Raw genomic sequence first — 20678 nt, forward strand, 5'->3', positions numbered from 1 at the left:
AATATTGTCTTTCAGTTCCAACCAGTTCAACAACACCAGCAGTCTGGTCCTCAGCATCACAAAGCTGGCTGTCCTAGCCAAGGTGGATATCAGAGGGTATGTGTCTTCTCACTCATTTCAATACCTTAATAATACCTTAATACATTATTTACTCATTTCAATACCTTAATAATACATTATCTACTCATTTCAATACCTTAAATAATACCTTAATAATACCTTATTTACTCATTTCAATACCTTAATAATACCTTAATACATTATTTACTCATTTCAATACCTTAATAATACCTTATTTACTCATTTCAATACCTTAATAATACATTATTTACACATTTCAATACCATAATAATACCATAATACCTTATTTACTCATTTCAATACCTTAATAATACATTATTTACACATTTCAATACCATAATAATACATTATTTACACATTTCAATACCATAATAATACCATAATACCTTATTTACTCATTTCAATACCTTAATAATACATTATTTACACATTTCAATACCATAATAATACCATAATACCTTATTTACTCATTTCAATACCTTAATACATTATTTACTCATTTGAATACCTTATATACAGGGGGTACCGGTACAGAGTCAATGTGGAGGCTATATACAGGGGGTACCGGTACAGAGTCAATGTGGAGGCTATATACAGGGGGTACCGGTACAGAGTCAATGTGGAGGCTATATACAGGGGGTACCGGTACAGAGTCAATGTGGAGGCTATATACAGGGTATTACGGTACAGAGTCAATGTGGAGGCTATATACAGGGTATTACGGTACAGAGTCAATGTGGAGGCTATATACAGGGGGTACCGGTACAGAGTCAATGTGGAGACTATATACAGGGGGTACCGGTACAGCGTCAATGTGGAGGCTATATACAGGGGGTACCGGTACAGAGTCAATGTGGAGACTATATACAGGGGTACCGGTACAGCGTCAATGTGGAGGCTATATACAGGGGGTACCGGTACAGAGTCAATGTGGAGGCTATATACAGGGGATACCGGTACAGAGTCAATGTGGAGGCTATATACAGGGGGTACCGGTACAGAGTCAATGTGAAGGCTATATACAGGGGGTACCGGTACAGAGTCAATGTGGAGGCTATATACAGGGGGTACCGGTACAGAATCAATGTGGAGGCTATATACAGGGGGTACCGGTACAGAGTCAATGTGGAGGCTATATTCAGGGGGTACCGGTACAGAGTCAATGTGGAGGCTATATACAGGGGGTACCGGTACTGAGTGAATGTGGAGGCTATATTCAGGGGGTACCAGTACAGAGTCAACGTGGAGGCTATATACAGGGGGTACCGGTACTGAGTCAATGTGGAGGCTATATACAGGGGGTACCGGTACTGAGTCAATGTGGAGGCTATATACAGGGGGGTACCGGTACAGAGTCAATGTGGAGGCTATATACAGGGGGTACCGGTACAGAGTCAATGTGGAGACTATATACAGGGGGTACCGGTACAGAGTCAATGTGGAGGCTATAAACAGGGAGGTACAGAGTCAATGTGGAGGCTATATACAGGGGGTACCGGTACAGCGTCAATGTGGAGACTATATACAGGGGGTACCGGTACAGAGTCAATGTGGAGACTATATACAGGGGGTACCGGTACAGCGTCAATGTGGAGGCTATATACAGGGGGTACCGGTACAGAGTCAATGTGGAGGCTATATACAGGGGATACCGGTACAGAGTCAATGTGGAGGCTATATACAGGGGGTACCGGTACAGAGTCAATGTGGAGGCTATATACAGGGGGTACCGGTACAGAGTCAATGTGGAGGCTATATACAGGGTATTACGGTACAGAGTCAATGTGGAGGCTATATACAGGGTATTACGGTACAGAGTCAATGTGGAGGCTATATACAGGGTATTACGGTACAGAGTCAATGTGGAGGCTATATACAGGGGGTACCGGTACAGAGTCAATGTGGAGGCTATATTCAGGGGGTACCGGTACAGAGTCAATGTGGAGGCTATATACAGGGGGTACCGGTACTGAGTGAATGTGGAGGCTATATTCAGGGGCTACCAGTACAGAGTCAACGTGGAGGCTATATACAGGGGGGTACCGGTACTGAGTCAATGTGGAGGCTATATACAGGGGGTACCGGTACTGAGTCAATGTGGAGGCTATATACAGGGGGTACCGGTACAGAGTCAATGTGGAGGCTATATACAGGGGGTACCGGTACAGAGTCAATGTGGAGGCTATATACAGGGGGTACCGGTACAGAGTCAATGTGGAGGCTATATACAGGGGGTACAGGTACAGAGTCCATGTGTGGGAGCACCGGTGTTGAGGTAATTGAGGTAATATGTACATGTAGGTAGAGTTATTAAAGTGACTATGCAGAGATAATAAACAGAGAGTAGCAGCAGCGTAGAACGGGGGACAATGCAAATAGTCTGGGTAGCCATTTGATTAATTGTTCAGCAGTCTCATGGCTTTAGGGGGTAGAAGATGTTAAGGAGTCTTTTGGTCCTAGACTTGGCGCTCCGGTACCGCTTGCCGTGCGGTAGCGGAGAGAACGGTCTATGACTTGGGTGGCTGGAGTCTTTGACAATTTTTAGGGCCTTCCTCTGACACCGCCTGGTATAGAGGTCCTGGATGGCAGGAAACTTGGCCCCGGTGATGTATCACAGGAGAGTTTAGCCTGGTTTGCTTCTGTAAACAGACAGACTGGGGAATGAATGAGGCATAAATATTAAGCCACGACAGATGTGCATTCCTGGTAAATGTTCAGTAGAGACAGTACCCATGTCTTAACTCTACCAGCTCTTAGGACAGTCCTGTTGGGAATGTCTTATTCTATATCCGTGAATTGTATAATGTTACTGGATGTTAATTGTGAGAAAAAAACGTCAATAAACAAAATGTTAGAAACCACCGCAAACAACAACCACCACCCCACAGTATGTGAGCTCTAACCCCCTTCTCTTCTCTTCTTATCTCCCTCTTCTCTTCTTCTCTCCCTCTTCTCTTCTCCCTCCCTCTCTCCCTCCCTCTCTCCCTCTCTCCCTCCCTCCCTCCCTCCCTCTTTCCCTCCCTCCCTCCCTCCCTCCCTCTTTCCCTCCCTCCCTCTTTCCCTCCCTCTTTCCCTCCCTCCCTCCCTCCCTCCCTCCCTCCCTCCCTCCCTCCCTCCCTCCCTCCCTCCCTCCCTCCCTCCCCTCCTTCCCTCTTTCCCTCCCTCCCTCCCTCCCTCCCTCCCTCTTTCCCTCCCTCCCTCCCTCCTTCCCTCCCTCCCGCTTCTTCTCTTCTTTCTCCTCTCCCTCCCTCTGCTGTAGGGTGTCCGCCCCAGACCAGGTCTTCCTGCCTGTTGCTAACTGGCAGCCTAAAGAGAACCCTGTCGTAGGAGATGACATCGGCCCACAGATACTGCACGTCTATGAGGTCAGTGTTCTGCTTGATCGCATGACACTGGCTGCATCTGCAGCGGCATCCTATATTTCCTATATAGTGCACTACTTATAACCTCGCTGGTCAAAAGTAGTGCACTACATAGGGTGTAGGGTGGCACTCTGTGTCATGACTTTACACCCCAACTATGTAATCTGTCATCTTTAGATGCATAGAAACTAATATACCTGTTTTATTACTGTCTGTGTTTACTATAGAAACTAACATACCTGTTTTATTACTGTCTGTGTTTACTATAGAAACTAACATACCTGTTTTATTACTGTCTGTGTTTACTATAGAAACTAACATACCTGTTTAATGACTGTCTGTGTTTACTATAGAAACTAACATACCTGTTTAATGACTGTCTGTGTTTACTATAGAAACTAACATACCTGTTTAATGACTGTCTGTGTTTACTATAGAAACTAACATACCTGTTTAATGACTGTCTGTGTTTACTATAGAAACTAACATACCTGTTTTATTACTGTCTGTGTTTACTATAGAAACTAACATACCTGTTTATTACTGTCTGTGTTTACTATAGAAACTAACATACCTGTTTAATGACTGTCTGTGTTTACTATAGAAACTAACATGACTGTCTGTGTTTACTATAGAAACTAACATACCTGTTTAATGACTGTCTGTGTTTACTATAGAAACTAACATACCTGTTTTATTACTGTCTGTGTTTACTATAGAAACTAACATACCTGTTTAATGACTGTCTGTGTTTACTATAGAAACTAACATACCTGTTTTATGACTGTCTGTGTTTACTATAGAAACTAACATACCTGTTTAATGACTGTCTGTGTTTACTATAGAAACTAACATACCTGTTTTATGACTGTCTGTGTTTACTATAGAAACTAAGATACCTGTTTTTTGCAAAAAAATTCTAACCTGTTTTCGCTTCGTCATTATGGGGTATTGTGTGTAGATTATTATTTTTTAATGCATTTTAGAATAAGGCTGTAGTGTAACAAAATGTGGAAAAAGTCAAGGGGTCTGAATACTTTCTGAAGGCTCTGTATATTCGGGCTCTGTCTAATGGCTTGTGCCAGAGGCTCTAGAAAGAGAACAAATAGACTTGGACTTGATGGGATGCCCTTTGTATGGAGAACTGTGGGGTAATAGAATGTCCCGTCTGTATGGAGAACTGTGGGGTAATAGAATGTCCTGTCTATATGGAGAACTGTGGGGTAATAGAATGTTCTGTCTATATGGAGAACTGTGGGGTAATAGAATGTTCTGTCTATATGGAGAACTGTGGGGTAATAGAATGTTCTGTCTATATGGAGAACTGTGGGGTAATAGAATGTTCTGTCTATATGGAGAACTGTGGGGTAATAGAATGTCCCGTCTGTATGGAGAACTGTGGGGTAATAGAATGTCTCGTCTATATGGAGAACTGTGGGGTAATAGAATGTCCTGTCTATATGGAGAACTGTGGGGTAATAGAATGTTCTGTCTATATGGAGAACTGTGGGGTAATAGAATGTTCTGTCTATATGGAGAACTGTGGGGTAATAGAATGTTCTGTCTATATGGAGAACTGTGGGGTAATAGAATGTCCTGTCTGTATGGAGAACTGTGGGGTAATAGAATGTTCTGTCTATATGGAGAACTGTGGGGTAATAGAATGTCCTGTCTATATGGAGAACTGTGGGGTAATAGAATGTCCCGTCTATATGGAGAACTGTGGGGTAATAGAATATCCTGTCTATATGGAGAACTGTGGGGTAATAGAATGTTCTGTCTATATGGAGAACTGTGGGGTAATAGAATGTCCTGTCTATATGGAGAACTGTGGGGTAATAGAATGTTCTGTCTATGTGGAGAACTGTGGGGTAATAGAATGTCCCGTCTGTATGGAGAACTGTGGGGTAATAGAATGTTCTGTCTATATGGAGAACTGTGGGGTAATAGAATGTTCTGTCTATATGGAGAACTGTGGGGTAATAGAATGTCCTGTCTATATGGAGAACTGTGGGGTAATATAATGTTCTGTCTATATGGAGAACTGTGGGGTAATAGAATGTCCCGTCTGTATGGAGAACTGTGGGGTAATAGAATGTCCTGTCTATATGGAGAACTGTGGGGTAATAGAATGTTCTGTCTATATGGAGAACTGTGGGGTAATAGAATGTTCTGTCTATATGGAGAACTGTGGGGTAATAGAATGTCCTGTCTATATGGAGAACTGTGGGGTAATAGAATGTCCTGTCTATATGGACAACTGTGGGGTAATAGAATGTTCTGTCTATATGGAGAACTGTGGGGTAATAGAATGTCCTGTCTATATGGAGAACTGTGGGGTAATAGAATGTCCTGTCTATATGGAGAACTGTGGGGTAATAGAATGTTCTGTCTATATGGAGAACTGTGGGGTAATAGAATGTTCTGTCTATATGGAGAACTGTGGGGTAATAGAATGTTCTGTCTAAATGGAGAACTGTGGGGTAATAGAATGTCCCGTCTATATGGAGAACTGTGGGGTAATAGAATGTTCTGTCTATATGGAGAACTGTGGGGTAATAGAATGTCCCGTCTATATGGAGAACTGTGGGGTAATAGAATGTCCTGTCTGTATCCAAGCAGCTGGGTTTGAGTGTAAGGTGCGTATCATGTGGATAAAATAATTGCCAAATACAAAGTGTTTCAATACAGCCCATAAATGATTGAGGGAAACTGTTCTAAACCTAGCTGAACAGCTCTCCTACCATAATCGTCAGGGAAGACATGTTTTTTAACGTGGTACATGTTGTTACTACAAAACGGTGTTGTTTCTGTTCCAGTTGCGTAACAGAGGTCCCAGTACCTTCAGCAAGGCCATGCTGGACATCGAGTGGCCCTACAGGTTCAACAACGGCTCTCTACTTTACATCACTAAACTGGAGGTGGACGGAGACGGAGGCATGAACTGCAGCACAGACATGGAGATCAACCCACTCAATGTCTCAGTACGTCACGGTATCCTCTCTATCTTTCTCTCTTATTCAGCCCAGACACTTTTCCTGCGTCTGTCCTTTCTTGAAATTGTTACCTTCATGGATTTGAAAGAACTGGTAGAGGAAATTCTCTAGTCTAGCCCATGAAAGTACTGGTAGAGGAAACTCTAGTCTAGCCCATGAAAGAACTGGTAGAGGAAACTCTAGTCTAGCCCATGAAGGTACTGGAAGAGGAAACTCTAGTCTAGCCCATGAAAGAACTGGTAGAGGAAACTCTAGTCTAGCCCATGAAAGTACTGGTAGAGGAAACTCTAGTCTAGCCCATGAAAGTACTGGTAGAGGAAACTCTAGTCTAGCCAATGAAAGAACTGGTAGAGGAAACTCTAGTCTAGCCCATGAAAGTACTGGTAGAGGAAACTCTAGTCTAGCCCATGAAAGTACTGGTAGAGGAAACTCTAGTCTAACCCATGAAAGAACTGGTAGAGGAAACTCTAGTCTAGCCCATGAAAGAACTGGTAGAGGAAACTCACTAGTCTAGCCCATGAAAGTACTGGTAGAGGAAACTCTAGTCTAGCCCATGAAAGTACTGGTAGAGGAAACTCTAGTCTAGCCCATGAAGGTACTGGAAGAGGAAACTCTCTAGTCTAGCCCATGAAAGAACTGGTAGAGGAAACTCTAGTCTAGCCCATGAAAGAACTGGTAGAGGAAACTCTAGTCTAGCCCATGAAAGAACTGGTAGAGGAAACTCTAGTCTAGGCCATGAAAGAACTGGTAGAGGAAACTCTAGTCTAGCCCATGAAAGAACTGGTAGAGGAAACTCTAGTCTAGCCCATGAAAGTACTGGTAGAGGAAACTCTAGTCTAGCCCATGAAACAACTGGTAGAGGAAACTCTAGTCTAGCCCATGAAAGAACTGGTAGAGGAAACTCTAGTCTAGCCCATGAAAGAACTGGTAGAGGAAACTCTAGTCTAGCCCATGAAAGAACTGGTAGAGGAAACTTTAGTCTAGCCCATGAAAGAACTGGTAGAGGAAACTCTAGTCTAGCCCATGAAAGTACTGGTAGAGGAAACTCTAGTCTAGCCCATGAAAGAACTGGTAGAGGAAACTCTAGTCTAGCCCATGAAAGTACTGGTAGAGGAAACTCTAGTCTAGCCCATGAAAGAACTGGTAGAGGAAACTCTAGTCTAGCCCATGAAAGAACTGGTAGAGGAAACTCTCTAGTCTAGCCCATGAAAGAACTGGTAGAGGAAACTCTAGTCTAGCCCATGAAAGTACTGGTAGAGGAAACTCTAGTCTAGCCCATGAAAGAACTGGTATAGGAAACTCTAGTCTAGCCCATGAAAGTACTGGTAGAGGAAACTCTCTAGTCTAGCCCATGAAAGTACTGGTAGAGGAAACTCTCTAGTCTAACCCATGAAAGTACTGGTAGAGGAAACTCTAGTCTAGCCCATGAAAGAACTGGTAGAGGAAACTCTAGTCTAGCCCATGAAAGAACTGGTAGAGGAAACTCTCTAGTCTAACCCATGAAAGTACTGGTAGAGGAAACTCTAGTCTAGCCCATGAAAGAACTGGTAGAGGAAACTCTAGTCTAGCCCATGAAAGTACTGGTAGAGGAAACTCTAGTCTAGCCCATGAAAGAACTGGTAGAGGAAACTCTCTAGTCTAGCCCATGAAAGAACTGGTAGAGGAAACTCTCTAGTCTAGCCCATGAAAGAACTGGTAGAGGAAACTCTAGTCTAGCCCATGAAAGTACTGGTATAGGAAACTCTAGTCTAGCCCATGAAGGTACTGGTAGAGGAAACTCTAGTCTAGCCCATGAAAGAACTGGTAGAGGAAACTCTAGTCTAGCCCATGAAAGAACTGGTAGAGGAAACTCTAGTCTAGCCCATGAAAGTACTGGTAGAGGAAACTCTAGTCTAGCCCATGAAGGTACTGGAAGAGGAAACTCTAGTCTAGCCCATGAAAGTACTGGTAGAGGAAACTCTAGTCTAGCCCATGAAAGAACTGGTAGAGGAAACTCTAGTCTAGCCCATGAAAGAACTGGTAGAGGAAACTCTAGTCTAGCCCATGAAAGAACTGGTAGAGGAAACTCTAGTCTAGCCCATGAAAGAACTGGTAGAGGAAACTCTAGTCTAGCCCATGAAAGAACTGGTAGAGGAAATTCTCTAGTCTAGCCCATGAAAGAACTGGTAGAGGAAACTCTAGTCTAGCCCATGAAAGTACTGGTAGAGGAAACTCTAGTCTAGCCCATGAAAGAACTGGTAGAGGAAACTCTAGTCTAGCCCATGAAAGTACTGGTAGAGGAAACTCTAGTCTAGCCCATGAAAGAACTGGTAGAGGAAACTCTAGTCTAGCCCATGAAAGAACTGGTAGAGGAATCTCTCTAGTCTAGCCCATGAAAGAACTGGTAGAGGAAACTCTCTAGTCTAGCCCATGAAAGTACTGGTAGAGGAAACTCTAGTCTAGCCCATGAAAGAACTGGTAGAGGAAACTCTCTAGTCTAGCCCATGAAAGAACTGGTAGAGGAAACTCTAGTCTAGCCCATGAAGGTACTGGAAGAGGAAACTCTAGTCTAGCCCATGAAGGTACTGGTAGAGGAAACTCTAGTCTAGCCCATGAAAGTACTGGTAGAGGAAACTCTCTAGTCTAGCCCATGAAAGAACTGGTAGAGGAAACTCTAGTCTAGCCCATGAAGGTACTGGAAGAGGAAACTCTAGTCTAGCCCATGAAGGTACTGGTAGAGGAAACTCTAGTCTAGCCCATGAAAGTACTGGTAGAGGAAACTCTCTAGTCTAGCCCATGAAAGTACTGGTAGAGGAAACTCTCTAGTCTAGCCCATGAAGGTACTGGTAGAGGAAACTCTAGTCTAGCCCATGAAGGTACTGGTGGAGGAAACTCTAGTCTAGCCCATGAAAGAACTGGTAGAGGAAACTCTCTAGTCTAGCCCATGAAAGTACTGGTAGAGGAAACTCTCTAGTCTAGCCCATGAAAGTACTGGTAGAGGAAACTCTAGTCTAGCCCATGAAAGTACTGGTAGAGGAAACTCTAGTCTAGCCCATGAAAGAACTGGTAGAGGAAACTCTAGTCTAGCCCATGAAAGAACTGGTAGAGGAAACTCTCTAGTCTAACCCATGAAAGTACTGGTAGAGGAAACTCTAGTCTAGCCCATGAAAGAACTGGTAGAGGAAACTCTAGTCTAGCTCATGAAAGTACTGGAAGAGGAAACTCTAGTCTAGCCCATGAAAGAACTGGTAGAGGAAACTCTCTAGTCTAGCCCATGAAAGAACTGGTAGAGGAAACTCTCTAGTCTAGCCCATGAAAGAACTGGTAGAGGAAACTCTAGTCTAGCCCATGAAAGTACTGGTATAGGAAACTCTAGTCTAGCCCATGAAGGTACTGGTAGAGGAAACTCTAGTCTAGCCCATGAAAGAACTGGTAGAGGAAACTCTAGTCTAGCCCATGAAAGAACTGGTAGAGGAATCTCTAGTCTAGCCCATGAAAGTACTGGTAGAGGAAACTCTCTAGTCTAGCCCATGAAAGAACTGGTAGAGGAAACTCTAGTCTAGCCCATGAAAGTACTGGTAGAGGAAACTCTCTAGTCTAGCCCATGAAAGTACTGGTAGAGGAAACTCTCTAGTCTAGCCCATGAAGGTACTGGTAGAGGAAACTCTAGTCTAGCCCATGAAGGTACTGGTGGAGGAAACTCTAGTCTAGCCCATGAAAGAACTGGTAGAGGAAACTCTCTAGTCTAGCCCATGAAAGTACTGGTAGAGGAAACTCTCTAGTCTAGCCCATGAAAGTACTGGTAGAGGAAACTCTAGTCTAGCCCATGAAAGTACTGGTAGAGGAAACTCTAGTCTAGCCCATGAAAGAACTGGTAGAGGAAACTCTAGTCTAGCCCATGAAAGAACTGGTAGAGGAAACTCTCTAGTCTAACCCATGAAAGTACTGGTAGAGGAAACTCTAGTCTAGCCCATGAAAGAACTGGTAGAGGAAACTCTAGTCTAGCTCATGAAAGTACTGGTAGAGGAAACTCTAGTCTAGCCCATGAAAGAACTGGTAGAGGAAACTCTCTAGTCTAGCCCATGAAAGAACTGGTAGAGGAAACTCTCTAGTCTAGCCCATGAAAGAACTGGTAGAGGAAACTCCAGTCTAGCCCATGAAAGTACTGGTATAGGAAACTCTAGTCTAGCCCATGAAGGTACTGGTAGAGGAAACTCTAGTCTAGCCCATGAAAGAACTGGTAGAGGAAACTCTAGTCTAGCCCATGAAAGAACTGGTAGAGGAAACTCTCTAGTCTAACCCATGAAAGTACTGGTAGAGGAAACTCTAGTCTAGCCCATGAAAGAACTGGTAGAGGAAACTCTAGTCTAGCTCATGAAAGTACTGGTAGAGGAAACTCTAGTCTAGCCCATGAAAGAACTGGTAGAGGAAACTCTCTAGTCTAGCCCATGAAAGAACTGGTAGAGGAAACTCTCTAGTCTAGCCCATGAAAGAACTGGTAGAGGAAACTCTAGTCTAGCCCATGAAAGTACTGGTATAGGAAACTCTAGTCTAGCCCATGAAGGTACTGGTAGAGGAAACTCTAGTCTAGCCCATGAAAGAACTGGTAGAGGAAACTCTAGTCTAGCCCATGAAAGAACTGGTAGAGGAAACTCTAGTCTAGCCCATGAAAGTACTGGTAGAGGAAACTCTCTAGTCTAGCCCATGAAAGAACTGGTAGAGGAAACTCTAGTCTAGCCCATGAAATAACTGGTAGAGGAAACTCTAGTCTAGCCCATGAAAGAACTGGTAGAGGAAACTCTAGTCTAGCCCATGAAAGAACTGGTAGAGGAAACTCTAGTCTAGCCCATGAAAGAACTGGTAGAGGAAACTCTAGTCTAGCCCATGAAAGAACTGGTAGAGGAAACTCTAGTCTAGCCCATGCTTACGCCAATCCAACACTTAAATGTGGTGAAAACTATACGAGTGCACAATACGGTAGCAAGGACAAATTATTAGGATGTTATCCTCTCTGTGGTAAAGAAGTTAAAAGGTTGTTTTTCCTCTCTGTCTCTTCTAGAACCCTCTATCTGGAGAGAAGAACATCACCTCTCCGAGTGGAGGAGGAGACGGGACAGAGGGGAGGAACAGGAAGCATGTTCACCGCAGAGAGCTGGAGAGGAAGGAGATGGAGGGAGACCTGGAAACTCTGGTACCGTCTCTACACCTCCAGAGTTGGGGCCAATTTTCATCATTGAAAAACAATGGGAATTTCAGTTTACATCCTGAATTGACTCTAAACAAATCATACAGTAGCAACTAAACTCAGCAAAAAAAAAAAAAAAAGAAACATTCCTTTTTCAGGACCCTGTCTTTCAAATATAATTTGTAAAAATATAAATGAATTCACAGGTCTTCATTGTAAAGGGTTTAAACACTGTTTCCCATGCTTGTTCAATGAACCATAAACAATTAATGAACATGCACCTGTGGAATGGTCGTTAAGACACTAACAGCTTACAGATGGTAGGCAATTAAGGTCACAGTTATTAAAACTTAGGACACTAAAGAGGCCTTTCTACTGACTCTGAAAAACACCAAAAGAAAGATGCCCAGGGTCCCTGCTCATCTGCGTGAATGTGCCTTAGGCATGCTGCGGGGAGGCATGAGGACTGCAGATGTGGCCAGGGCAATAAATTGCAATGTCCGTACTGTGAGACGCCTAAGACAGCACTACAGGGAGACAGAACGGACAGCTGATCGTCCTCGCAGTGGCAGACCACGTGTAACAACACCTGCACAGGATCGGTACATCCGAACATCACACCTGCGGGACAGATACAGGATGGCAACAACATCTGCCCGAGTTACACCAGGAACGCACAATCCCTCCATCAGTGCTCAGACTGTCCGCAATAGGCTGAGAGAGGCCTGACTGAGGGCTTGTAGGCCTGTTGTAAGGCAGGTCCTCACCAGACATCACCGGCAACAACGTCGCACAAACCCACCGTCGCTGGACTAGACAGGACTCTCAAAAACTGCTCTTCACTGACGAGTCGCGGTTTTGTCTAATCAGGGGTGATGGTCGGATTTGCGTTTATCGTCGAAGGAATGAGCGTTACACCGAGACCTCTACTCTGGAGAGGGATCGATTTGGAGTTGGAGGGTCCGTCATGGTCTGGGGCGGTGTGTCACAGCATCATCGGACTGAGCTTGTTGTCATTGCAGGCAATCTCAACGCTGTGCGTTACAGAGAAGACATCCTCCTCCCTCATGTGGTAACCTTCCTGCAGGCTCATCCTGACATGACCCTCCAGCATGACAATGTCACCAGCTATACTGCTCGTTCTGTGCATGATTTCCTGCAAGACAGGAATGTCAGTCTTCTGCCATGGCCAGCGAAGAGCCCAGATCTCAATCCCATTGAGCACGTCTGGGACCTGTTGGATCGGAGGGTGAGGGCTAGGGGCATTCCCCCCAGAAATGTCCGGGAACTTGCAGGTGCCTTGGTGGAAGAGTGGGGTAACACCTCACAGCAAGAACGGGCAAATCTGGTGCAGTCCATGAGGAGGAGATGCACTGCAGTACTTAATGCAGCTGGTGGCCACACCAGATACTGACTGTTACTTTTGATTTTGACCCCCCCCCCCCCCCCCCCCCCGCCTTTGTTCAGGGACACAATATTACATTTCTGTTAGTCACATGTCTATGGAACTTGTTCAGTTTATGTCTCAGTTGTTGAATCTTGTTATGTTCATACAAACATTTACACATGTTAAGTTTGCTGAAAATAAACTCAGTTGACAGTGAGAGGACGTTTCTTTTTTTTGCTGAGTTTATATAGATGGAGGAGATCAGTGATTGTATGTGTGTGTTTTCTGTCAGGACTGTTCCAAGGTCCAGTGTCTGAAGATCCGGTGTCAGGTGGGCCGTGTGGAGAGAGGTCAGAGTGCTATCCTCTACATCCACTCCAGGCTGGGGGTGGCCACCTTCCTCAAGGTGAGACTCCTGTCTGTTATGCTCTAGAGGTTATATACAGTACTAGCCTGGTGTCCTAGGTTATATACAGTACTGGCCTGGTGTCCTAGGTTATATACAGTACTAGCCTGGTGTCCTAGGTTATATACGGTACTGGCCTGGTGTCCTAGGTTATATACAGTACTGGCCTGGTGTCCTAGGTTATATACAGTACTAGCCTGGTGTCCTAGGTTATATACGGTACTGGCCTGGTGTCCTAGGTTATATACGGTACTGGCCTGGTGTCCTAGGTTATATACGGTACTGGCCTGGTGTCCTAGGTTATATACGGTACTGGCCTGGTGTCCTAGGTTATATACGGTACTGGCCTGGTGTCCTAGGTTATATACGGTACTGGCCTGGTGTCCTAGGTTATATACGGTACTGGCCTGGTGTCCTAGGTTATATACAGTACTAGCCTGGTGTCCTAGGTTATATACGGTACTGGCCTGGTGTCCTAGGTTATATACAGTACTAGCCTGGTGTCCTAGGTTATATACGGTACTGGCCTGGTGTCCTAGGTTATATACGGTACTGGCCTGGTGTCCTAGGTTATATACGGTACTGGCCTGGTGTCCTAGGTTATATACGGTACTGGCCTGGTGTCCTAGGTTATATACGGTACTGGCCTGGTGTCCTAGGTTATATACAGTACTAGCCTGGTGTCCTAGGTTATATACGGTACTGGCCTGGTGTCCTAGGTTATATACAGTACTGGCCTGGTGTCCTAGGTTATATACAGTACTAGCCTGGTGTCCTAGGTTATATACAGTACTAGCCTGGTGTCCTAGGTTATATACGGTACTAGCCTGGTGTCCCAGATGTGTTTGTGCTGTATCATACATCTACTCCAGACTGGGGGTGGCCACCTGTTTGAAGACATTTTGCCCTAATGAACACAAACCTGGTTGGAGCATACTGTATGTTTGGGCTCTCGAGTGGAACAGCGATCTAAGGCACTGCATTACAGTGCTAGAGGCGTCACTACAGAACCTGGTTCGATCCCGGGCTGTATCACAACCGGCCGTGATTGGAAGTCCCATAGGGCTGGCGCACAATTGCCCCAGCGTCGTCCGGTTTTGGCCGGTGTAGGCCGTCATTGTAAATAAGAATTTGTTCTTATTAACTGACTTGCCTAGTTTAAATAAAGTAAAAAATATAGACGCCTGGTGGTCCTAGATCATGGTAAATGATGACAACCGTAGGAGTTGGCACGACTGGACTGGGACCACTCGGCTAGCTACATGGGACAAAACTAGGAAATCTTACTATGTTGGCTACCTTTTTTTTTTTTTTTTCGAAAACGACAAAATGTCTGCCGAACCGTGATGATGAGAGGTACAGTAGAGTGTGTTTCTCTTTTCGTCTAGACTGAGAGCCAGAACCGTTCGTTCACCGTGAGATCCTCCGCTTCCTTCAGCGTCATAGAGATGCCTTATAACAAGAACCTGTTGCCAGAGCTGCCCTCCAACACTACTACGGTGAGTCACATGAAGCCATCATAAATCAGGTCTGTATCTAAAATGACTGCAGCCATTATATATATATCACACTACTGTTGACCAGAGCCCATAGGGCAAGGTTCCTCAATAGGGCATGAGGGGAAGAAAATAAATGTGTGTGTGTGTGTGTGTGTGTGTGTGTGTGTGTGTGTGTGTGTGTGTGTGTGTGTGTGTGTGTGTGTGTGTGTGTGTGTGTGTGTGTGTGTGTGTGTGTGTGTGTGTGTGTGTGTGTGTGTGTATGTAAGTAAGTAAGTGCGTGTATGTATATGTATATGTATGTGTATGTATATATATATACACACACACACACACACACACACACAGTATGTATGTATGCAAGTAAGTATATATGTAAGTGTGTGTGTGTGTGTATATATATGTATGTATATATATATATATATGTATGTATGTATGTATGTATGTGTGTATATATATATATATGTATGTATGTATGTGTGTGTGTATATATATATATATATATATATATATATATGTGAGTGTACAAAATATTAGGAACACCTGCTCTTTCCATGACATAGACTGACCAGGTGAATCCAGGTAAAAGCTGTGATCCCTTATTGATGTAACTTGTTAAATTCACTTGAATCAGTGTAAATGAAAGGGAGGAGACATGTTAAAGAAGGATTTTAGACAGCTGAGACATGGATTGTGTATGTGTGCCATTCAGAGGGTGAATGGACAAGACACAAAATATTTTAAGTGCCTTTGAACGGGGTATGGTAGTAGGTGCCAGGTGCACCAGTTTGTGTCAAGAACTGCAACGCTGCTGGGTTTTTTCACGCTCAACAGTTTCCTGTGTGTATCCAGAATGGTCCACCACCCAAAGGACATCCAGCCAACTGGACACAACTGTGGGAAGTATTGGAGTCAACATGGGCCAGCATCCCTGTGGAACGCTTTAACACCTTGTAGAGTCCATGCCCCGATGAATTGAGGCTTTTCTGAGGGCAAAGGGCGTGCAATTTAATATTAAGAAGGTGTTCCTAATGCTTTGTACACTCGGTGCATTTTCTATTATATAATTTTATTTCTTGGACATAAGACTACAATTACCAAGTAATCAAAGTGATTATAATTTAGGAAATCTGTTCCCAAGTATTCCCACGCACAAATAGAGTCATATGTGAACGTATACCAACGTTATCAAGGGTTTGAAATTATTCAGTTTTTCTCAAATTCTATATCTGTTTGGGATTCTTGCGGTCAGTTTTCAGCGTACAAATGATTCACGACTATGTGTTCTGACCATCCGCTCAAGGAAAAATCTGCCCACTGCTGAATGTTATTGGGGGACTCCTGCCATAGGGTCCTGAATGGTTTGTTGTGGCTGGCTGGCTGGCTCGAGGGCCCTGGGTCTGTACCCGCCCTGTGCAACTGGGTCCTGGCCTTTCTAACTGGCTTCCCCCTTTTTCCTCCAAACATAACGATGGCCAAGGTAGGCAACAGCACCTCCACTACGCTGATCCTTAACACGGGGGTCCCACAAGGGTGTGTGCTCAGCCCCATCCTGTACTCCCTCTTCACCATGACTGCGTGATCTCAAATGCCTCCAACTCAATCATCAAGTTTGCAGCCAACACAACAGTTGTAGGCCTGATGACGAGAAAGCATACAGGAGGTGAGAGCCCTGGCGGAGTGGTGCCAGGAAAATAACCTCACCCTCAACAAAATGATCGTGGACTTCAGGAGACAGCAGAGGGAGCATCGACGGGCCGCAGTGGAGAGGGTGGAAAGCTTCGAGTTCCTCAGTGTAGACATCACTGACCACCTGAAATGGTCCACCCACAGAGACAGTGTGGTCAAGAAGGCACAACAGTGTGGTCAGACTGTATCACCGCCTGGTATGGCAACTGTACCATGCGCAACCTCAGGGCTCTCCAGAGGGTGGTGTGGTCTGCCCAATGCATCACCGGGGGCAAACTGCCTGCCCTCCAGGACATCTACACCACCCGGTGTCACAGGAAGGTCAAGAAGATCATCAAGGACCTCAGCCACCCCGAGCCACGGCCTGTTCACCCCACTACCATCTAGAAGATCATCAAGGACCTCAGCCACCCGAGCCACGGCCTGTTCACCCCGCTACCATCTAAAAGATCATCAAGGACCTCAGCCACCCAAGCCACGGCCTGTTCACCCCGCTACCATCTAAAAGGCGGAGACTGTACAGGCGCTGCAAAGCTGGGACTGAGAGACTGATAAACAGCTTTTATCTCAAGGCCATCAGACTGTTAAACATTTACCTCTAGCCGGCCTCCGCCCAGCACCCTACCCTGAACTTTAGTCACTGGTACTAGCCAGCTACCACTTGGAACTCTACCCTTTGCTATGAGACTGCTGCCCTATGTACATAAACATGGAACATTGGTCACTTTAATAATGTTTACAACTGTTTTACCCACTTCATATGTATATACTGTATTCTAGTCCTGGTTCATCCTATATAACTACTGCTGTCCACTTCATATGTATATACTGTATTCTAGTCATGGTTCATCCTATATAACTACTGCTGTCCACTTCATATGTATATGCTGTATTCTAGTCATGGTTCATCCTATATAACTACTGCTGTCCACTTCATATATATATATATATATATATATAAATACAGTGAGGAAGTATTTGATCCCCTGCTGATTTTGTACGTTTGCCCACTTCCATTTAAGAATGATGGCGGCCACTGTGTTCTTGGGGACCTTCAATGCTGCAGACATTTTTTGGTACCCTTCCCCAGATCTGTGACTCGACACAATCCTGTCTCGTTGCTCTACAGACGATTCCTTCGACCTCATGGCTTGGTTTTTGCTCTGACATGGGACCTTATATCGACAGGTGTGGGCCTTTTCAAATCCTGTCCAATCAATTGAATTTACCACAGTTGGACTCCAATCAAGTTGTAGAAACATCTCAAGGATGATCAATGGAAACAGGATGCACCTGAGCTCAATTTTGAGTCTCATAGCAAAGGGTCTCCAAAAGCTAATTGAAGTCAGGAGTCAGCTAACCTTGAGTCCAATCAATGAGATGAGATTGGAGATGTTGGTTAGAGCTGCGTTGCCCTATAAAAAACATTAACAAGAAATAAGCATTGCTTGATGTGAACCATGCCTCGAACAAAAGAGATCTCAGAAGAACTAAGATTAAGAATTGTTGACTTGCATAAAGCTGGAAAGGGTTACAAAAGTATCTCTAAAAGCCTTGATGTTCATCTGTCCACGGTGAGACAAATTGTCTAAATGAAGAAAGTTCAGCACTGTTGCTACTCTCCCTAGGAGTGACCGTCCTGCAAAGACGGCCACACGGCCAGGACTACCTGGCTTGATGACTCCTTGCTGTCCCCAGTTCACCTGGCCGTGCTGCTGCTCCAGTTCCAACTGTTCTGCCCGCAGCTATGGAACCCTGACCTATTCACCGGACATGCTACCTGTCCCAGACCTGCTGTTTTCAACTCTCTAGAGACAGCAGGAGCGGTAGAGATACTCTCAAAGATCGGCTATGAAAAAGCCAACTGACACTTACTCTTGTGTTACTGACTTGTTGCACCCTCGACAACTACTATGATTATTATTATTTGACCATGCTGGTCATTTATGAACATTTGAACATCTAGGCCATGTGCTGTTATAATCTCCACCCGGCACAGCCAGAAGAGGACTGGCCACCCCTCATAGCCTGGTTCCTCTCTAGGTTTCTTCCTAGGTTTTGGCCTTTCTAGGGAGTTTTTCCTAGCCACCGTGCTTCTACACCTGCATTGCTTGCTGTTTGGGGTTTTAGGCTGGGTTTCTGTACAGCACTTTGAGATATCAGCTGATGTAAGAAGGGCTATATAAATACATTTGATTTGATTTGATTTTGATGACTGTAAGAGCACGGCGCAGAATGCTCAATGAGGTTAAGAAGAATCCTAGAGTGTCAGCTAAAGACTTACAGAAATCTCTGGAACATGCTAACATCTCTGTTGACGAGTCTACGATACATAAAACACTAAATAAGAATGGTGTTCATGGGAGGACACCACGCAGGAAGCCACTGCTGTGGTTGCTGCCACAGGGCCTGGACAGCTTGCTATCATCGACGGAAAAAAACGAATTCACAAGTTTATCAAGACATTTTTCAGGAGAATGTTAGGCTATCTGTCCGCCAATTTGAAGCTCAACAGAAGTTGGGTGATGCAACAGGACAACGACCCAAAACATAGAAGTAAATCAACAACAGAATGGCTTCAACAGAAGAAAATACTCTTCTGGAGTGGCCCAGTCAGAGTCCTGACCTCAACCCGATTTAAAATGCTGTGGCATGACCTCAAGAGAGCAGTTCACACCATCCCAAGAATATTGCTGAACTGAAACAGTTTTGTAAAGAGGAATGGTCCAAAATTCCTCCTGACCGTTGTGCAGGTCTCATCCGCAACTACAGAAAACATTTGGTTGAGGTTATTGCTGCCAAAGGAGGGTCAACCAGTTATTAAATCCAAGGGTTCACATACTTTTCCCACCCTGCACTGTGAATGTTTAAGCAGACTGTGTTTGTCTATTGTTGTGACTTTAATGAAGATCAGATCAAGTTTTATGACCAATTTATGCAGAAATCCAGGTATTTCCAAAGGGTTCACATACTTTTTCTTGCCATTGTTTATTTATATTCCGGACTCTGACATTGCTCGTTCTAATATGTCTTTCTTAATTCCTTTCTTTTTATTTTGGAGATTTGTGTTTTATTGTTAGGTATTACTGCACTGTTGGAACATAAGCATTTCACTACAACATGATAACAAAATATATGTATGCGACTAATACCATTTGAATTGTCCCGTGTGGGATAAAATAATACCAACCGTCCCGTGTGGCTCAGTTGGTAGAGCATGGTGTTTGCAACGCCAGGGTTGTGGGTTCGATTCCCACGGGGGACCAGTACAGGGAAGAAAAAAAAGTATGAAATGTATAAGAGTGTCTGCTAAATGACTAAAATGTAAAAATGTAAAATTGGGGACCCATAGGATCCTGAATGGTTTGTTGTGGCTGGTAATATAATTGGAGACCCATAGGATCCTGAATGGTTTGTTGTGGCTGGTAATATAATTGGGGACCCATAGGATCCTGAATGGTTTGTTGTGGCTGGTAATATAATTGGGGACCCATAGGATCCTGAATGGTTTGTTGTGGCTGGTAATATAATTGGAGACCCATAGGATCCTGAATGGTTTGTTGTGGCTGGTAATATAATTGGAGACCCATAGGATCCTGAATGGTTTGTTGTGGCTGGTAATATAATTGGGGACCCATAGGATCCTGAATGGTTTGTTGTGGCTGGTAATATAATTGGGGACCCATAGGATCCTGAATGGTTTGTTGTGGCTGGTAATATAATTGGAGACCCATAGGATCCTGAATGGTTTGTTGTGGCTGGTAATATAATTGGAGACCCATAGGATCCTGAATGGTTTGTTGTGGCTGGTAGTATAATTGGAGACCCATAGGATCCTGAATGGTTTGTTGTGGCTGGTAATATAATTGGGGGGCCCCTGCCATAGGCTCCTGAATGGTTTGTTGTGGCTGGTAATATAACTGGGGACCCCTGCCATAGGCTCCTGAATGGTTTGTTGTGGCTGATAATATAATTGGGGGGCCCCTGCCATAGGCTCCTGAATGGTTTGTTGTGGCTGGTAATATAACTGGGGACCCCTGCCATAGGCTCCTGAATGGTTTGTTGTGGCTGGTAATATAATTGGGGGGCCCCTGCCA

The 20678-nt window shown here is 44.5% G+C and overlaps 1 protein-coding gene across 1 annotated transcript in view; it reads left to right on the top strand.

Annotated features, from left to right (window-relative positions):
• The window catches only part of LOC115160573 (integrin alpha-V), a 42674-nt gene that overhangs the window by 18929 nt on the left and 3067 nt on the right, over nucleotides 1–20678 (top strand). Inside the window, exons 12-17 of the mRNA XM_029710732.1 lie at nucleotides 16–96; nucleotides 3341–3446; nucleotides 6263–6427; nucleotides 11478–11609; nucleotides 13283–13396; nucleotides 14785–14895. Of these exons, the coding sequence (XP_029566592.1) occupies nucleotides 16–96; nucleotides 3341–3446; nucleotides 6263–6427; nucleotides 11478–11609; nucleotides 13283–13396; nucleotides 14785–14895 (709 nt within the window). The remainder of the gene's footprint in view (nucleotides 1–15; nucleotides 97–3340; nucleotides 3447–6262; nucleotides 6428–11477; nucleotides 11610–13282; nucleotides 13397–14784; nucleotides 14896–20678) is intronic.

This window comes from Salmo trutta, chromosome 24 (genome assembly GCF_901001165.1).
Source record: "Salmo trutta chromosome 24, fSalTru1.1, whole genome shotgun sequence".
Lineage (NCBI taxonomy): Eukaryota > Metazoa > Chordata > Actinopteri > Salmoniformes > Salmonidae > Salmo > Salmo trutta.